The sequence below is a fragment of the Mastacembelus armatus genome, chromosome 12 (assembly GCF_900324485.2).
Source record: "Mastacembelus armatus chromosome 12, fMasArm1.2, whole genome shotgun sequence".
Classification (NCBI taxonomy): Eukaryota; Metazoa; Chordata; class Actinopteri; order Synbranchiformes; family Mastacembelidae; genus Mastacembelus; species Mastacembelus armatus.
In genome coordinates, this window is record NC_046644.1 from 15,938,602 (window position 1) to 15,958,171 (window position 19,570).

The following is a 19,570-nucleotide window of genomic DNA, read 5'->3' on the forward strand; positions in this document are numbered from 1 at the left end:
TACACACACACACTGCACAGCTCTGCCAGAGTACATGTAAATGAAGGAGAGAGTCATACTTAAGCTATTTTTGGAGCATCCTTAGGGCTCAGTGGAACTGGCCAGCGTGAGTAATGTGTAAACACCATGTATTTGTGTTTTGTGAAAACTATAATAATCGCTATACATGTATAGAGTGAGTTGGGATAGAGATTATTTATATAAATGTGAATTGTGTTTGTTGTATGTCATGGAAATGTAACTGTCACCCCTATTTCAAATAGTCTCAGTGACAAGTCTTCAGCACTAACAAAACGATTTTGTCCCCAGCTGCAGACTGCCAGACTCTGTAGATGCTGGAGAATATTCCACAGACAGCATGACAGGTATGGGAAGACTTTCTTTTGTTCTCCTTCTTTATCTTGCTCAGGTGTGAGTGTCCCTTGTGTATTAATTAATATTGCTGCTGAATCATTACTGTGATCTCCCACAGTTTTGTCTCTGTAGACCTGATAAGGGATTGGCTGAATGATCTCAGTTAGCCGATCTGAGCTCTGATTCACACTCATTCTTTTGCTGTGTGCGAACAATATACTAAAGGCTAGTCCAATATACACAAGCCAGTAAGCAACTAATTTATAGGTCAGGATCTGTGACTTTGTCAAATCAGTAGTGTGGACTGATACACTAAGACACAGCTGACATCTGCAGTAGGCTTATGATTTGATTTTCAACTAAAATGTACATTTGTCGTTAACAAATCTGTAAATGTAAGAAAAAAACGGCATATTTTTCTTTTCCTTTAGATATATATGCATATTAGGTCTTTGTGGGCAGTGATGCTAGTCAGTGAGCAGGATTGCTTTATAGCAATATTGGATTTCTGGATGATTTTTAAGTCTGTCTGATGAAATACCCTGATTAATAATGTATTTCATTCGCTAGCTAGCCATTAACAGAACATCGATTATATGATCATTAAAACTAGGCTAGTACCTTAATGTAGATGTATTTATTGGTGTATATGTCAGCTGACCAGTATGAAGAATTTGCAGTTCAGAAGTGGCGACCTATGTTTTTGATCATGCATAAATTGTCATGTTTGCATAGTTTTTAGAGAGCACTGAGGAGTTGATCAAACAAAATGCTCACAGTTTAAAAAATGTAAAGGGGTCTGTTGTTATTTGTTCATATTAAAAATAGCTCGCATCTTATGCAGCGGCAAAGACACAATGGAAAGATACAAGCGAGAGAAGCATAGATGAAATTAAGAGAATTCAGCTGGAACTTTTTGCCAAGCAGCCAAACTGTGAATCAGGAGTTAGTGTTGTGCAGTGTGTTGTTGATGTGTGCTCCATGAGCAGCAGTTGGCTGCTTTCAGCTGGTCTAAATGGGGTAGCTCTCAAGATGCTGTCTCAACTCTGATGACTCTACTGTCAAAAACATGACTGCTTTCTCTTTTATCATCCTAAAAGAAGTACTCTGGCTAATTCCTGAATGCTGAAGAAATAAACATTTCTTGTATGAAATGACTGTCATAGTTGTAACTCAGGTTAATAAAAATGTTGTCATTTCTGGTTGTTCTACAGCTCCATCCTTCCCTGACACAATGTCCCCTATCAAAGCTCTCACCATGAAGGACTATGAGAATGTAAGTGATTTGTATAAAGTGTGTATTTTATATGTAACAAATAATTTCATAATGGTAATTTCCTCTTATTGTTCCATCTTAATAGTACTGATTATTATTATATTTAAACGACAAGCCTGCAATTAGGAAGTATGTAGCCAACTGTACCCCACCACAAATACCAGAGTTTTAAGATTGTTTAAACCTGATCCTCATACAGACTAAAACCAAGCCAGACCATTTATGGAGATTTAGTGATGTGTGTAGGGGGACTGAGATGGGCTGAAGCCTATATTTCAGCATTTGAGTGGAATGTATTCTCAAATCTTTGGCTTGCGCTGTCTGGCTAGTTGTGTGATTAGAGGTTTACAGAGGGGTCTAGACTCCTACCTCCTTGCTTTGAGTCTGCCCAACCCCCATAACCAGATGTATGCTGTTCTGAGCCTGGAGCACAATGATGCAGTCTACTTCACACACACACACATACAAGAATGGAAGCCTCATTTGAAGAACAAACAAACATACATACTGTCTATATTGTTATTTTCCTCTGTATTAAAATATAATTATTATCTCCATCTGCAGCAAATTACAGCTCTAAAGAAGGAGAACTTTAACCTGAAGTTGCGCATTTATTTCATGGAAGAGCGCATGCAGCAGAAATGTGATGACTCCACTGAGGACATATTTAAAACGGTGTGTTTTTCTTTTACTACAGTATGCAAAAATATGCATAAGCCTGTTGTTGCCATGCATTTATTTTGCCCCTCAGTGCTTTGTGTTGCATGTGACTCAGTGTTTCCTACCAGGACTAATATAGAGAGAATTAACTGCAGCCACAATAACAGCTGGGTTTTGTTCATCAAAATCCTACTTTCATGGTCTTAAAACAGCCACTCTTGCCTTTTCATTGTTTTTGCTTTTTCGTAAGCACATTGGAATCTCCTAGACTCATTTGGGCCCTTGTGTTTTACATCCTCTCTTTTTTTCAGTGACTTTCAGAAGTCTTGTTAGATGATATTTTTATGTACCTGCTCCAGGATAAACCTTGAGCTTTATTAATTTGATTATATTACTGCATATTTCAGATGGCTTCATCTCTAAGAATCTCTAGTTTGTGGTGATTTCATATCTGTTTCTACCATTTTACAATTTGTGGACTGAGTATTGTCTGTTCATAGAACATTGAGCTGAAGGTAGAATTGGAGTCTATGAAGAGGGAGCTGGCAGAGAAACAGGAGCTATTAGTGTCTGCATCGTAAGTATATGCCATTATTCAGTCCTAATGTGTCAAAATCTTTCATTTTAAGAATTCAGAAAAAACAAGATCTTTGCTGACAGGAAGATCTTATCGGAGCTCACTTGTGAAAGTCCATAACAGCACTAAACTAATCTCTATGCTGAATGATTTTCAGGAAAGCGCTGGAGAGTCTGGCTGGTCGAGAATCAGGAGAACCCCAGCGTGTGAGAGAGCAAGCTCAGAGAGAAATGGATGCACTTCGAGATGCATTCAACAAGAGAATTGCTGACTTAGAGCAGGTAAAGTTCAGCCTAAGAAGTCACTTGCCACAATTAATATAATCGTTTACTATGCTCCCTAACAGCTGTAATTTTCTTTTTCATCCCCAGTAATGCATTGTCGAAAATGTGTTCAAGTTTTTCTGATACAGAGTCTAGTTATCATATGTGCAGCCCTGTACAATATTATGCAGGGTTGTACAGTCCTGATCAGTATAGGTATTAGTTTCTCATTTGGTGTTTTTGCAAATGTCAGTGTCTTCGAACAGCTGAGGAAGAGGTTGAGAAGATGGCAGCCATTGCTGAGCAGGAGAAGCGTAAGAATATTAACATGGAGAAGCAGCTCTTGACCCTTGGTCAACCAAGCACCTTCACCTCTGTACCTGTCCCCAGCCCAGTCCTTGACCTGCAGCAGGCCCTGCAGGAGAAAGACAAGTAGGGACACCAGATCAGCACAGACATGTTCATGTTTTTTTTTTTATATGAAGACTTAATGTTTTTTTTTGTGCACTCCAGTATCATTGAGCAGCTAAAGATCACTTTAAAGAACCAGGAAGCTGTAATCCATCAGAGGAACAACTCTGACCAAACAACAGATGCGCCATCAGCTGACTGTGTTAAACAGCTTTCAGATCTCATCACCAAGAAAGATCAAGAACTTGAGGTATGAAGCATCATTTTATGTTGTTACCATGTTTTAAGTACATATTTTCTGAGATTTATTGCATTATTGCAATTACATTTATTGCCACTTTATTTTGACATCTTACATGCAGCTGTACATGTAGTATAGAAAGACATTTGACTTTACTTTGACTGTCTGTTTCCCAGGCACTGAGGGATGAACTACATAGAGAGAAGGCCAAAGCACAACCAGACCAACAGGTTGGTGTTGTGGGGATTTCCTCACTGCTTAGACTCTGCTTTCAGTGCTGCTTTCCACCAGTCTATGTTGTTGACATTCCATATTTTTGTTTTGCCCACTGGGAGATTGCTATATAAATATATCATTCTTTCCTATTCTGTTTAAAATAACAGCTGTGCCTCAAACCATAGGCTGATTCATTTAACTGTACATTCATTTGCCAAGTCATTCTTCAGTCACAGATCGTAAAATACACAACAGAGAAGGGAATATTGGAACATTGTCTGTGACACTCTGTTGTCCCTCAGTACTTTGGTGTGTTCTATGTTCTTTCTTTTTTGTCATTTTATACTCACTTTGTTTTGGTGATGTTGTGGCTTTCATAGGTTTTCCAACATTGATTTCACAATAGTAAGCTTACATCATTAGTATTACAGCATGTGGGGAAGAAGGGAGTCAGAATGATTTCAGTTACACCCTGTATGATGTATTTTAATGTTTGATGTATAGTACTTAAATATCAAAAATATGTTATAGTTCTAGTTTAACTTCAGAAAGTTTGAATGGCCATCATGTAGTGATGATGAAAAAAGTGGTAGCAAAAGCATTATGGTCTGTTGGTGAAAGTACTCTCTTGTTAACATTCACAGCAGAAAACAGTTGCACAGTGTCCATGGCTCCTTCTCACCTCTTGACATATGGGCCCAGGTCGTAGTGTTAAGACTGGATTACTGTGTGTCTGGATGCAGTTCCTCTGAGAGTTATTTATGGTCTTCCTTCTTTACTGAAAGAAAAAATGTAACCTCTCAGTGTGTTAGATGTGGGTAATCAAAAGATGTGACACATATTTTGAAAGACTGGAGAAAATATGTTGACCAGTTCTACTTCTATGGCATGACAAGCCTTCAGGTTGCTTGTCAGTGTTAGAGGTGTAATGGAATGACAGCAGCGGCTGCCAGAAACACCTCTTCTAATCTTAAAGCGGATTTTTAACTGAGCTGCCAGCCAGGATGCACTCTATAAGAGAAACTATAACTTTCTTGTCCACATCCCGTTAAGACACACCTGTATAGCGTTGACCTTAATACCATTTTATATTATGGAATTTTGGAGTTGGCTTTCTAGATACAGTGTGGCACTGGTCGTAACACAGATCACTGCAGCAGTCCTAGAGGATTTAATCAGATTGAATGTGCGGAGGGAGAGTGGAATAGAGGAGGGAGCAGGGATTATTAAAGGCTTAGGGCTTATAGTGCTCTGCACTCAGTCATTCTCCTCTGTGCTTCTCTGCGAGTTGGCAGTCAGAAAAAATGATAGACGAGTCTTCCACGGCTGGCAGGCTGACGACCATTAGCTCCCTGGATAGTTTGTGTTAATGAGTAGCTCTTTGGACTCGTTTTAACCCGTTGAACCTGAAAGTTCTGAAGTGCCATGAGGGACCCATGTCGTATATGCGGTGTTCGTCTGATAGGAAACCAGTGTCGTTGGATCTTCAGCTCATCAGCAAAGAGAAAACTGAAAGTCATCCTTTCACATGTACTGGGCTGTGAGGTAACTCGTGATGGTCGAGGAGAGTTTCTCTGTGGGAAATGCGTATTTCAGTTGGAGAAGGTGGTACAGTGTGACGTACACATTAGCCAGCTACAGGATGAACACATCATTCAGATACAGAGGCTACAGGCAGAGAAAGAACACCTGATCCAGTGCATTGTACACATCTATAACAAAAATAACCCAAGCTTGGACAAGAGTGATGGGGAGAGTACTAGCTGCAAGACCCCACTCAGGTCTCCTGGGGTAGTCAGTCCTGATGATGAGGCTGTGTGTCAGCTGGCCTCTGAAGGGCAGGAGTTGAGAGAAAGTGGGAGTGGTCACGCAGAGAATCGCATGAGAAGGTGTGTGAGTCTGGATCGAATTGTTAGTCGAGGGCTCTTCCCAGTGCGCTCAGGCCTTAGGAAACTTGGATCAGGTGTAGGGTTTGATGGTTCTATGAAGAGCTTTGGTCTCCGTGGTACGCGCCACCGTTCGCAGAGCATGTACCTTGACCTGGTCCAGCGTAAGGGCATACTACCTAAACCTGGATTTAAAGGTCGCTCTACATCCCTGCAGTCCCTGAATCTAGACTTTTCCTCTGACATCCCTTCCAACCCTCCATTGAAACTAAAACTCAGGGAGCCCAAGTTGCGGGTTGCCAGATGTCATGTGACTGGTGACGCAGGAGGAAAGGTTATGTCCAGAGCACAGCCCCGCAGCTTTTCAGGTCAGGCTGCTTTGATCTCTGACCTGATCCAACTCCTGCGCTGCATCTCCAAGCAGCGAGTCTCTGCCCCTGCTGGGAGCCGCATCCCTGTACTGAAGAGGTTAAGCACTGGCCCTCTTAGTCTCCGAGCTAAGCACATTCAGAAAGGAGCAGAATGGAAGTCCCTGCCTGATCTTACAGAGGAATTTGATGATGAATATATCCCTGTCATAGTTGAGGTAGTACTTTTCAGTAATCCCAGCCAGGCAGCCAGCTTCGCTTTTTAACATTGTAGCTATTAAAATATGTTTTCCTTTTACTGTTTCCTATGTTGTCCGCATTTGCTGAAAAGAAGAGTGAGATGAATCAGTTAGACTCTTACAGTCAGCAGCTATCTGAAGAGCTCACACAGACAAAAAGCACCATTGAGAACCTGGGAAAAACACTGGAAGATACCCAGACACAGAACAAGGTACACAAAGATGTTTTACTTTAATATTTCTGATTAGATTAAGAGCTTTGTTAATAAAATCTCTTCTTCATATAAACAGACCTTGTCAGGGAAATTGGAGGAGAAGGAGAATGAGCTCAACACAGAGAAGAAAAATGCCCTGAAGAGAGACAAAACAATCCAGGGGCTTACTCAGATCCTCAGAGAAAAGGAAAAAGAGGTGTGTTTAATGCTATTGTTAACACATTTTAGATGTGGTAATATGTGGATCCTAATTATTGCTTTGAATTATGATCATTTTTTGCTTGTCTCACTAGTTTCCTTTATGCAGTATTCTTAGAAAACCAGTCTATCTTTCTCTGTGTATTGCAAAGATTGCAGAATTGTGTCATGAGATTGAAGACAGGGATGATGCTTTGGCCAAGGCTAGAGAGGCAGCACATAAAGCCCAACTGCAGAAATACCAGGCAAGTTCTAATGTGCCATGACAGACCTGTGGCATCTTTTGTAAAGAGCCAAACCCTGACCCTGTATGATAATGTTAATTTTAACTCTTTGCTCTATGTTTGTTTCTGTATGTTCAAAGATTTTATTGTGTTGTTAGAAACTCTAGAATGTAAGAGAAACATGTTTGTGTGTTTTATATTCATCTCAATGGCAAATACAAATTGCAGTCTCTGAAAGTCAATATTTCTTACATATGTCCCTCAGGGAGTAGAGGAGCACCAAAACCTATTAATGGCAAAGCAAACAGAGCTGGCCCAGCTCCAGGGAGAACACCATGCCAAGCTGCTTGAAGCCCAAAAACTACAGCGAGCTCTGGACAGGAAGGAGCAGGAGCTCTCTGATATGCAGCAAGCAAAGGACCAGCTAGAGTTAGATCTGGAGGATCTGCAACAACAGAAGAAGAAAGGAGACAAAGCCCTGAATGTAAGACAGCAGAAAACGTGGTGTCTGGTGAATTTTTCTGAATAAACTAAGCCATCAGACATTGTCATCTCAGCACTCTTTACTGTCATCATTCAAATATTGGCTTTTGTGTGAGAGTATTACCATTGCCCCTTTTAGGATCTGAACAATCAACTGAAGAAGCTGAGTGGTGAGATTGGGGAAAGGGAAAGTACATTGGAACAGCAGTACCAGGAGCTGCTGGATCAAACCAAAAGAAAACTGCAAGCACATGAAGTCACAATCCAGCGTCTTACGTCCACCCTAGCTGACAAAGAGCAGCAGCTACAGGTAACACAAAACCAGGAACATACACAATATAGGCATATTCTAGGCCAAAAGATTCAATCTTGTGTGTATTTTGTTCATAAAAATTGACATTTAACATATTTACCATATTCGTCTGTGTTATCAGGAGTACAAAAACATGGTCAGAGAATTTGAGCAAAGCAAAAGCCCAGGAGGAAATGATAATATGCTTTCTAAGCTGCGGCAAAGGCTGAAAGAAAAGGAGAAGGCTCTGGAGGTTTGCATTTCTTCTCTGCACTCATTTCACCACAGCAATTAGAATTTGAATGTGACACTGGTGTGTTTGCTCTTGCACAGCAAGCACTGGATGAGAAGTTTGCTGCCATTGAGGAGAAGGACAATGAGATACACCAGCTGCAACTGTCTCTAAGGGAGAAGGAAAGAGATCTGGAAAGGCTCAATAACTTGCTTTCTCACAATGAGGAAACCATCAATGTGAGTAGCTGTCACTGCTGTTGATGGAGGATAAATATTAGAAACTGGGGCCGGAAATGTTTCCTTTCTCTTTGTAACCAGTAAAGAAAGTGCTTTTGGGAGGTTGAACTTCAGTTTGATGCATCTGTCTGCCAATTGTTTTCTTTTCAGAGTTTTGACAGTCTGATCAAGGAGAAGGATGCAGAGCTGCAGCATCTTGCAAATACTCTCAAAAACCTTCAGAGAGCCAAACAAGATGTTGAAGATAACCTAAACAGATCACTGAGGGAGAAGGACTCCATCATCAACCAGCTACAGTTATCCCTGGAGGGCAAGACAAAGGACATGGAGGTTAAGTGACACCTTCACACCCACTGTTGTATATCCAGTGATGGTCATAGCATGTTTTCACAATTGCAACCTGGTCTGTATACAGACACTATTTATAGATATTTGTCTGGGGTAGTTTTTGACCTTCCTCTATGAATGTGTGTCTGTAGGAAATGGCAGAATCAATGCTAAGCCAGTCACAGACTCATGCACGTGACCTTGCTGAACAGATGGGCCAGAGGTTAAAGGTCACAGAAGCTATGCTGGCTGAAGCTGTGAAGGCCAGGGAAAGGCTGGTTGCAGACAATGAGAGTGCTGTGGAAGGGCTGTTAGCTACAATTAGCAGCAAGGATCAGCTTCTCAAGGTCGCCATTTAATTAGGAAAACAAACAGATGACATACATCTTTAACTTCTAAATGTGCCCACTCTACCTCTCTTTACTTTAATCTGTTTTTTTTTTCTATCTGTAGGAATCTGCAGAGCATCACAACCGCATGTTGTCTGAGCGTACTCAAGAGATTCAGGAACTAAAGAAGCAGCTTTCTGAGAGGCAGCAGCAGATTGCCACTGCTGAGAAGCAAAGCTCCACAACAGCCCAAGAGGGTTATCTAGAGACTGCTGAGCTCAGAGCTCTGCTTGCTGAAAAAGACAGCCTCATCAATGTATGTTCCTCTTGGATACAACAGTCAATCAGCTGTGAAATGTGCTTGACTTATAAGTTTAACAAAGACAGGAATTCAAACCTCCTAAAGAGAATAACCCATACTTCTTTGTCCCTGCTTCACATATTCTTCGACTTTGACTTTGGTACCTTATTTTGACGAAATGTAAGGTATCATTTGTACATCAGTGTGCTAACATGTTATCCTTGTCATTCTGCAGAAGCTTTTGCAGCGTGGTCAGGAGAGAGACAGGTTTCTGGCAGAGATGAGGCAGAAGGAGGAGACGGATCATGTACTGGAGCTCAGACAAACTATCCAGATCATGCAGGAGAAGTTGGATGAGAATGAAGGTGAGACCTTTAAACCCACTCACTGGATGTTAATGGATTAAGTTATGGATTAAGTGAGAAATAGGTTGGCTTTACATTTGATTCTGTTGTTTGCTCTGAAGCTGAGCTGTCCAGGAGAAACAATGAGGATAATGTGGAGAATGTTCCACTGAATAAGAAGACAGTCGTCATCTTGAAGAAGGAGCTAGCACAGAAAACGGAGGCACTGAACAAAGCACTGAAAAGAGAGAATGAACTGAAGGTATGTTGGTGGTAAGCATTTAATTATGTCTACTGTCTGGTCACTGTTCCCAACATGTGTGTTTTTTTGCTATGGCTTACATTGTTTTCTCGATCCAGATTTCATTGGCAGAGCTACAGTCACTGTTATCTGAGCTGGAGGGTCGCAGTGAAGGTCAGGCTGCTAATATTGAGTCACTGGTTGCTACTCTGAAGACTAAAGATGAGATTATTAGTGTAAGGATTGCTCTATTCACAGACCTAAAGTGACACAATGAAACACACAGCAGCTTTAAAAATGGAGCTTATACACTGTATGACCTCTCCTCCAGCAGTTCTTGGGTTTTGTTTGTCTCTGAGCAGGTTCTTCACCAGCGCCTCAGTCAGAGAGGGGACAGTCAGGCTGGTCATATCCAGGAACAAGTCATTGGTTCTGGCATGGACAGATCACTACCTGGGCTTCCACAAAGAGAGAGTACTATGATTGGTGGAGACAGCCAGCAAGAAGTAAACTGAAAGCTTTACCTACATTTCTGATGAACAGAATACCAGAAAATAACATATTTTACATTTAATCTTTTAACACTAAGATAATTTCCCTGTTATTTCCTGTCTCCTTTAAGGCTTTGCCCAACCTAATAGCTTTGCAACAGGAACATGATGCTCTAAATAAAGCCCTGAGAGCTGAACAACAGCTCTACTCCAGCCTGGTTAGAACTGTAAAGGAGCAGGACAGGTAGGGACAATGGTCAAACAAACTTTCATTGGGTTAACTTTATTTATGAAGAAACCTCACTGTCAGTATGTGCGTGTGTGTTCGGCAGTGCCCAGCGTCTCCATGCTCTTCAGCTGGAACTGACAGCAGTGCAACTTCTGAGGCAGCAGCTAGAGGACAGCGTCAAAACTAATGAGGAGCTGAGGGACGACTTGCAGAGAGAAATAAACAGAGCCAAACTCAGAGAAGGTGCAGTGCAAAAACATGGGTCGGTAGATGATAATGAGAAGTGAAAGAAAGAAAATAGAGAAAAAAGGAAAGGTCATGTCCTTAGTCCTTAAGTTGTTAAAAGATATCTACAAATCTACCTATCTATGTATGTATACATATACATATACATATATATATATATATATACACACACACACACACACACACACACACGATATGCACAAACATATATATATATATTTTTTTTTTGGTCGTGTGTTTGCTCCAACATTTCCTGCTGACAGTCTCACATCCCCTCTTCATCTGTCACGCTATTATGCATGTACACCTGGTCCTGTCACTCAGTTTTGTGTACTTTCTGTTTACTGTTCATTCCATCATCACCTTTTCATCTGCCTGTTTTTGTCCACACCTGTTTGTTTTTTTTGTTTTTGTTTTTTTGTCACTCTTTTAAATGTCACAGTTTCCCACTTACATTTCTTAGTTTCTTACTTTGTCTGTCCTTTATTTAAAGGGTGAATAAAGGCTACTGTTGGCCTGTCTTCCTCTCTGCCTCTCACTTTTAACATGTCTGTTTGTTATAACTGTCCCATTAAAAGGTTTGGTTGTCTGTTGACTGCATCATCATCATCATCCAATGTCCTTCTCATTAATAATCCAACCCAACTAAACATCTGTCACATGAATTAGAGGTTCAACTATATAAGCATGTCCTTATATAACAACTTTAAGAACAGTACTGAAGCTTGTTAATACAGCAATAGAGTGGCCATAATAACACAGTTTATCTCTCAGTGAATGTAATTTAGCAGTTAGTGCTTTGGATGAATTGTGACATCAGGACACAGCCTTGAGACTGATCAGTAGTGTCACTGTACACTCAGGGAGCTGTCTAATCGTAATTACTTCATTGTGTGTTAACATGCATGCATGTGCTCACTTATGCATGCTCATCCCCTGCGTCAAGAGAGCCAGGTGTATAAATAGGTCAGCTGTAAGTAACAGGCCCACAGCTCACGTTCACACAGCCACACTACGGTACTTACTGCTGTTTACCATTGAGCCACGTTTCTTTTTCTGGTTACGTAATCGTAATTTCCCAATGTTTGTATGTGTATATATGGTATATGTAAAAAAACAAACAAACAAAAAAAACACTTAGTGTAAATAATAATCATTCTTATTATATGGATTTTTTTTTCAATGCATGGTTTTCTTTGGAGGTAGATCATAAACTCACTTTAGACACTGCAGCTTTTTTCACTTATTGAATTTAACTGTTAGCTTACATAATTCACACTACTGGGAATTTGTTATGTAATTAGTAGCAGTGTAGTTTTACTTTCATTACGCACAGAGCTATCGTAAGATGTTTTTTTTTTTTTAAATTTATAACAATCTTCATGAGCAGAATTAGATGTTTCAGATACATAGTCATAAAATTACATTAAACTACATTATATGTTATTTTAATTTTGTCAATTATTTTCCTTTAGAGCCGTATTTAGTCTTTGATAAAGTCTGTGCTTTTTGACTAGTTTATGCATGTTTACATATGTTGCTATGAAGTAGAAAAACAAATGTTCATTTAAAGCAACATTTTGACTTAACCACACATTACACATTAAATGCACTGTAACTTAACTTATTCTTGTCACCCAGAGACATGGCAGTGAGTGTCCTTGTGTGTACCTGTTTAGGTAAGGACCTCATTGATCCTAAAGAACTGGAGAGCATGAGGCATCAGCTTGAAGATGCACAGCGGTGGAATGCCTCTCTGCAGGCTCGCTTAGGAGCCATCCAGAACCGTGGTGGAGGAGTTGGTGGGGCCAATGATGGTGGTAAGAGCAGAAAAAAAATCAACATATTTTTATATTCCAATGCGTCCTGCAACAAGTATTGGTAAACGGGAGTTCTTTTGTTACCTGTGAGTCTTAATATCTTTGTGTGTATTTCAGGTGACACTTTGAGTTTTATTGGTGATCAAACTTCCTACATGAGTATCTGTGTGGGAGAGGGCCATGATGATAGCTTGTCTTTACTCTCTCCACAAGAGCTGAAACAGAAGGTACAATCCTTTTCGAACTGTTTGCTGGAATGAAACAATCAAATGCAGGAAGAGAAATATTCAAAAGGATGAAAATGTGTGCATCTGGACTTTAGGTATTGGAGCTGCAGGATTGCGTCAGTAGACTGCAGACTTTAAACAATGAGCTGCAGAGCCGACTGTTACTATTGGAGAAATCAGGACATGCCATTTACCACAAGGAGGATGAAGAAATGGCCAATAGTAGCCCTTGGAAACAGGTTAGAGGCCACAAAAAACAGCTACAAAAGGAGGAAGTTGTACTTGAAGTTTATTTAATACATTTAAAAGTAAACACGCTTTTCTGTCATTTATCAGCAAGTGTATGCAAAGCATGTACACAGTTAGCAAATACACAAAGAATCATGTCTGAGTCATTGTCCTAACATCCACCTTTTTAACTTCTTTCTAATGTTTAAACCTACATCTTATCTTCTGCTCTGTCTAGCCTATAACTAATGTCCCTCTACTCTGTGGAGCTATATGTCTTGTTTCTCTAACAAATGTGTTTCTCATCTGTAGTAGGAGAAACCCTCTTTTTCTTTCTGTCACCTTTCCTAATCAGTCCCTGTTTTTTATCTCTGTGTCCCATGAAATGCTCTGTCTTTGCCATGCCACATTAGACACATCGTGCCATTCTGCTGTTGCTGTGCAGTGTTTTATGGATTCTGTTCCCTCGTTATGTTTTTTTTTTTACCGAGCCATGTGTGTCATACTCGCCTCCCATCCCATTACTCTAGCAGCTAGGAAAGATGCACGAGACACAGCCTTTGGCTCACAGTAACAAGACACACCCCTCTGCTCAGGACAGAGAGAGCCAGACAGACATCACACTAGGACAGGTATGAAACTGATGATAATCTATCAAAATAAACTCTTGAAAGTTTAAAGACAGATTTCAATGCAAATATTATGAGAATGTGCATTTCTGATGTAACTTTAAGAACAATTCAAAACTACTCCCCTTTAGCTGCTGTCTGGAAAGCTGTTGGATGATGGGAATATGGACAGTGGCCTTGGCCAGAGCAGAGAGCACACTCAGTCTGACAATAACGCCTGGGACACTGGAGAGGGAGATTGTAGGGACAACAACACAGATATACTAGCACTTAAATCCCTGCTGACTGACTGGGGGGCTACATCAGTCTTGCACTTTAGGTGGGTCTTGTCTTCAGTGGTGTCTGGATTCTGCTCCTGATTTTCCACTGTAAGAGACAATAATCCAGCCGTTATTTCCCTTTTGCAGAGAGCAGCTGCTCAGACTTAAATCAGAGAATGTGGAGCTGCGAGGTCTCCTGAAAGAACAAAAATCTACTGAGTGTAAAGAAAAAGAGAGCACTGATGCCTCAGGGAACAGCAGTGATGGACAGGCTGATTTGAAACAGTGTATGGAGACACTGAAGCCTGAGACAAAAGATAACTCCAAGGCCATCAAGCTGTTGAAGGAGAAGAGAGAGAAGAAGTGTAATGAGGTGTTAGAAGGGGAGACCCCTGTTACCACTGAATTAATTGTCACAGAGGGGATGGAAAGTCCACAACCCCAAGGCCACTCACAGATCAAGAGCACAAAACTTCATGTTGCAAGACATGGGGTAAGTTTTGTACCATGATATTAATAGAAGAACACACCACATTGCTCCCCGCACAATGTCTAACTTCTTTAAATCTGTTGTATTTATTTGTTTTAGGCTGGTAAATCTCGCCTCCCTGTCCCTGTGAGGATGAGAGCGGAAGCGGGCAGCAGCAGGCAGTCTCTTACCTGTGACCATTTACAAACTAATGCACCTGAGCACCTTCACTCGGATGATGTCTATTCTGACCAGCATGTAGACTGTGACTCCCCCAAATTACTTTACCAAAACACTTCCCCCTTTTCCACACTTAGATATACACATGGTAGCAGCAGTCCAGTAGGGTCGGACAAGGGCTCTGAAGCTGGACACACGTTGGATCATGCTCAGACTGATGCTCTTTTCAACCAGTTGGAGCTTCTCCACCAGGAGTGCCAGGAGAAGGAGGCCCTGATCAGTAAGCTCAGTGAGCAGCTTGAAGAGCTCCATACTCAGCTTCAAGATAACGAACTGCTTAATCACCGTTATGTGCAGGCCTTACAGGCTGCAAAATCCACTATTGCATACCTGACTGCTTGCAGTCTGGAAAGCCAAGGAGGATTTGGATTGCACGCCAGTTTTGCCACAGCCTCTGGCTCAGTGGGGTTAGATGCTGCCCTCCACAGCAGATGCATGGAGCTACAAATAGCCCTACAGGAGAAGGATGAATTCAACAGCCAACTTATAGAACTTCTGAACTCGGCAGAGCAAGCCATTTCCTCCTCTGACAGCAAAGCAAAGAGTCCAGAGATCAGTGACCTCTGCTTAAAGATTGAGAACATCTTACAGCAAGTGAATGCACCCTCAAACAGAGAGAGGTCAAGGATTGTTTTTGGAAATACAGAGAACTCTATGCAGGAGTTGCAACAACATGCAGACTCTTTGCAGGAGGCACTTTGCGAGCAGAATAGGGTTAATGCAGAATTGCAGGAAAAACTAAGAGCTGCAGATGCTGCTGCACAACAGGACTATAACAGCGACAGTGTGGGCCAAGATGATAAATGTTCAAGGCTGGTAGCAGCAGAAAAGGAGTCAAATACACACCAAAGGGCAAGAAGAAGCTCTGATAGCACTAGATTGAATCAGGAGATGATGACAGTTCTGATGAATCTCGTTAATGCAGCAGAGTCTGCCATTGCCTCTTTGGCAGCACACTGTTCAAACACCAGCTCCTTACCTTCTGATGGATCATCACAGATCAGCTCTGACCTGCAGATGAATTTAGACAGACTTCAGGCAGCCCTGCAAGAGAGAGAGGAATTGAGAGGACCCACTCAGCCATCCACTAAATCCAACAGCAGTCAGTCCACCACTTCAGCTGGAACAAAGGGACATCATCACCAAGATCTCCATGAAAATCTCTGTCTCCTCCACAAGGTCTTCAGTGATTGCTCTCAGAGAATTTCTGAACTGCAGGTTTCCCTACAAGAGGAGAGGGGCCATAGAGAGGAGAGTGAGGCTCACAGGACAGTGCAGGATGGAAAGGCGTTACCTCCAAATGTGCAAGCACAACTAGAAACTCTCCATAAAGCACTGAGGGAGAAGAAGAGAGCATGTAAAAACTTGGAGGAGAAACTGGCCACTGCTCTTACTAAGGCACCTTCCACTGAAACTGTACAAAAAGGTAAGATAACATATGCTGAAGGTACTTGCTTAAAAAATTTAAATTTGGATTCATTTTGTAAATCTGCAAATGATATGTTTGTGTGAAATTAAACCTTTTCATTAATCCTAATTAATCAGAAACAGAGTAAAGGAGAGAGTATTTTGTCCACGTTAAATGATTTCTTCCTAATCCACCATATATTACCTCCAATGCCAGCTCTGGAGCAGGATGACAAAGGCGTGCAGGTGGATTTTCAGGACCTGGGTTACGAAACCAGTGGCAAGAGTGAGAACGATAGGGAAGAGAGCAGTAGCACAGGTAGACGGCCTCTGGACAGACTGCATGTCTGTCTGCTGAGTGGTCACTAATCTCAAATGTGGATAGTTTCTTTGCATGAGGAGTGAACAGACGCAACTGTGACATGGTCTCTTACCTTGAGTTTTGATTTTTCAGTGTCATAACTACACATTCTCTCTTCTGGTTCTAACTTGGGATTTTTTAACATTTTTCCCCAAACCTGACTGGGTTGTCAGTACTCAGTATTGATGAATTCTTGCATGTTTTCACTTGGAAATTTGGGAATGTCTTTCCAGCACTCAGTTACCTTTCACTTTTATTTCTTCACTGTATCTCCAATGTTTTTCTTCATGGTGCAATCACCTTTTTGCTTTCTAGAATTTGTAATTTTTTTGTTTTGACTTTCTGTGTTGTGTTGCCAGATTTAGAGGTTGGTGTGAACCCTATTTGCAGTGCCTCTAGCCTCCCTTCCCTGCTAAAGCATGAACAGGCAACATTCTCCTCTACAGAAAACCTGGACTCAGCCTCCAGCACCCCATATCCTAGTTCACCAGCTCTGAGTTCAGCAAAGGTATTCAGCTTTTGGGTCACTAAACCCCTCCTCTAAACAGCATTTTTCTGTATGTCATATCAAATTTGTAGTGCTATCATAGCACTGCATACGGTGTTTACCTGCTTGAATGTAGGCAGTAATCATTAGTATATGCTTGCTGACAGTTGCTTTCAAGGCGAAGAACACATCATCACCCACATTAGTTTGTAGGGTCATAGCCCTGTTCAGAAGGACCACATTCACTGTGTAGTGTTTCCCTAATTCTCTGATACTACAAATATATCATTGCAGGCTAACATTAGTAGCTCTGTCCTGCTCTTTATTGTATCCAGGGAAGTTTACATTTCAGCAACCCCAATAATTTGTTACAAAAATTTGAAAACATATTATTTGAAAATGCAAACAAGTATTTAAGCTAAGCAGTTAAACAGCATTATACTAGAAAAAGTAACATATGTTTAAATTTTGCTAACTTCCTCAGGTCAGTTTGAAGAGCCTACATGTCTATGACGAGTACGGTATTTCAGAAGACCCGCTCCAGCTTCAGGCACAAGTCAGAGAGCTGAAGGTCCAGCTAGAAAACCAGACCAAACTCATCCTCCAGATGCAGAATCTTCTGCGTAGGAACTCCCTCTCCAGTGACCTTGTTGCCAATAACTCTGACCCATCCATGAACAAGGATCAAGAAGGGACTCAGAAGGAGGACCATAGCCAAGATAGAAGTTACAGAACTGGGCAGCTGAGGGAGAAAAGAATTGGGGATAAGCAGAAGGACAAAACCAGCCTTTTGAATATGGAACTGGAAAAAGAGAGGTCCCAGAACCCAAGCATCGGTGAACAGTTGCAACAGACTCGCAGTCGCTCTACATCACCTGCAAGGTAGGCAGGCTTTTTTTAAACCTGCACTTTCAAGTGAAATCTTGTATCATGCTGTCCACTTTGGTGTTTTTTTTCCTTATTATTATTCCATCTCCACAGACTTGACTCCCTGGTGCAGTTGCAGGCCAGGGAGCTGTCCCAGCTGAGGCAGCAGATCAAGGAGGGCCGCAGGCTGGGAACCCTGCAGCGCCGACAGCTGGAGGAGCTGAGCAAGGCCTTCAAGGAGCTGCTGCAGGCCAGTGAAGTCGACTACTACATGGGGGAGGTGGTCAAAGAGCAGTTGGAAAAAAGCCTGAGTCTTTTGGACCGCCTGGAGGGATGGCTGGACAAAAGTAACTGCTGTCTGGATGGTATTTTCATTCCTTATCTTTTGAAATATGGTGCTAATCAGAGCCACACTGCACAGTTAATTGTTAGATATCATTTGATTTATGATACATTACTTTGCCAAAACACACACAACTCCAACAAGCATACATGCAAGCAATGAATAATGACGGGCTTTAACAACTGCTCATTGACTGACTGGGCAGTGAATAAATCACAGTAAAGATTTAGTAAAGGTTCAGACAGGAAAGAAGTGTTACAAACAGGTCTGCCTTAGTCATATGAACCCGACTGACCGTAGTTGAACAAAGAGAAAGCGGAAAGGGATGAACACAAAAGAACAGACAACTGATTCCTACAGACAGTTTCTTGACAGCATCTTGTCTTTTGTTTGCCAGGAGAACCTCATCAGGATACTGAGAATGTGGCTGCTCTAGAGCTGTCTCGCAGGTATGTCTCACGGTCTTACTGCATTTGTTTATTGTTGTCTTAATTACCCTGGGTACCTGGACAGTGCATGTGGTGTTGGTTTGGAATACTGTTTTGTATGGAATAAGATATGAGACCATATGATATAATAATGAGGACATTGAAAGTAAATAATTCATTTTTTTAGTTTCAATTTAAAATTTTTCAGTTTCAATTTTCCTTTTTTCAGTTTTGCCATGTAAAACTTCTCCATAGTTTATCTATGGCCTTTTATATTTGGACACTGCACTACAACGATAATGATGTGAGCTAGATATGAAAAAAATAAATAAAAAAGAAAGCTTTTAAAATCATGCTGACTTTGAATTTTCTTGCTGTAGAAGTTTTACATGGCTTGTGAAGCCTTATCTTCTACAAGGCAGATGAGACATTACATACAAGATTTCTTCCAAAACACATTTAATTGTAGAATTTTTTAGATTCTATAAATTACTGTATTATCTTTCTTTTTTTTTTTTAGGAGTAACATTGACTTAGTTTAGGACAGCTAATTAATTTTCTGCAGCACTTTAGTACCATTAGATTAGAAATCAAAATTGTGCGTAGTGATGTAGGTTAATCCATGTTAACACTGATGTGGGCAGTGTTATGGAGCTTCAGCAGGGATCAGTGGCACTGCTGTCGTACAAGGAGAGCATGAGAGAGCCTCCTGACAGCCCAGCAAGAATCCATCAGGAGTTAGATAATCTGCGTGTGGAGCTAGAAAGTGAGAGGGAGCTGCTGCAGCAGCACATCAGTCTCCTCGTCTACCAAAACCTAACACTGGTTGAATGCACCAGGGAGCAGCTGGACTTGTGAGTGGCTTTGTTCCAGACAGAGCATTTTGTTTGCTGTGGACTCCTCTTTAATATTTTCCAGCTGC

At 41.2% G+C, this 19,570-nt stretch overlaps 1 protein-coding gene across 7 annotated transcripts in view; it reads left to right on the top strand.

The window, feature by feature from the left end:
* The window catches only part of cdk5rap2 (CDK5 regulatory subunit associated protein 2), a 29,001-nt gene that overhangs the window by 3,013 nt on the left and 6,418 nt on the right, over window positions 1-19,570 (top strand). For 4 of the 7 annotated variants that reach the window (XM_026296978.1, XM_026296985.1, XM_026296979.1 and 1 more), the window contains exons 2-37: window positions 310-365; window positions 1,569-1,630; window positions 2,195-2,305; window positions 2,791-2,867; window positions 3,025-3,148; window positions 3,384-3,562; window positions 3,644-3,791; window positions 3,959-4,012; window positions 6,584-6,703; window positions 6,783-6,902; window positions 7,057-7,149; window positions 7,394-7,612; window positions 7,751-7,921; window positions 8,046-8,156; window positions 8,237-8,374; window positions 8,525-8,704; window positions 8,854-9,048; window positions 9,155-9,346; window positions 9,567-9,696; window positions 9,798-9,937; window positions 10,036-10,152; window positions 10,279-10,422; window positions 10,539-10,651; window positions 10,740-10,879; window positions 12,562-12,702; window positions 12,820-12,929; window positions 13,025-13,168; window positions 13,688-13,789; window positions 13,918-14,105; window positions 14,194-14,539; window positions 14,636-16,181; window positions 16,380-16,481; window positions 16,883-17,031; window positions 17,495-17,892; window positions 17,992-18,242; window positions 18,618-18,669. In XM_026296978.1, the coding sequence (XP_026152763.1) occupies window positions 310-365; window positions 1,569-1,630; window positions 2,195-2,305; window positions 2,791-2,867; window positions 3,025-3,148; window positions 3,384-3,562; window positions 3,644-3,791; window positions 3,959-4,012; window positions 6,584-6,703; window positions 6,783-6,902; window positions 7,057-7,149; window positions 7,394-7,612; window positions 7,751-7,921; window positions 8,046-8,156; window positions 8,237-8,374; window positions 8,525-8,704; window positions 8,854-9,048; window positions 9,155-9,346; window positions 9,567-9,696; window positions 9,798-9,937; window positions 10,036-10,152; window positions 10,279-10,422; window positions 10,539-10,651; window positions 10,740-10,879; window positions 12,562-12,702; window positions 12,820-12,929; window positions 13,025-13,168; window positions 13,688-13,789; window positions 13,918-14,105; window positions 14,194-14,539; window positions 14,636-16,181; window positions 16,380-16,481; window positions 16,883-17,031; window positions 17,495-17,892; window positions 17,992-18,242; window positions 18,618-18,669 (6,663 nt within the window). The remainder of the gene's footprint in view (window positions 1-309; window positions 366-1,568; window positions 1,631-2,194; window positions 2,306-2,790; window positions 2,868-3,024; window positions 3,149-3,383; window positions 3,563-3,643; window positions 3,792-3,958; window positions 4,013-6,583; window positions 6,704-6,782; window positions 6,903-7,056; window positions 7,150-7,393; window positions 7,613-7,750; window positions 7,922-8,045; window positions 8,157-8,236; window positions 8,375-8,524; window positions 8,705-8,853; window positions 9,049-9,154; window positions 9,347-9,566; window positions 9,697-9,797; window positions 9,938-10,035; window positions 10,153-10,278; window positions 10,423-10,538; window positions 10,652-10,739; window positions 10,880-12,561; window positions 12,703-12,819; window positions 12,930-13,024; window positions 13,169-13,687; window positions 13,790-13,917; window positions 14,106-14,193; window positions 14,540-14,635; window positions 16,182-16,379; window positions 16,482-16,882; window positions 17,032-17,494; window positions 17,893-17,991; window positions 18,243-18,617; window positions 18,670-19,570) is intronic. The other 3 variants (XM_026296980.1, XM_026296982.1, XM_026296983.1) reach the window with 3 other exon arrangements.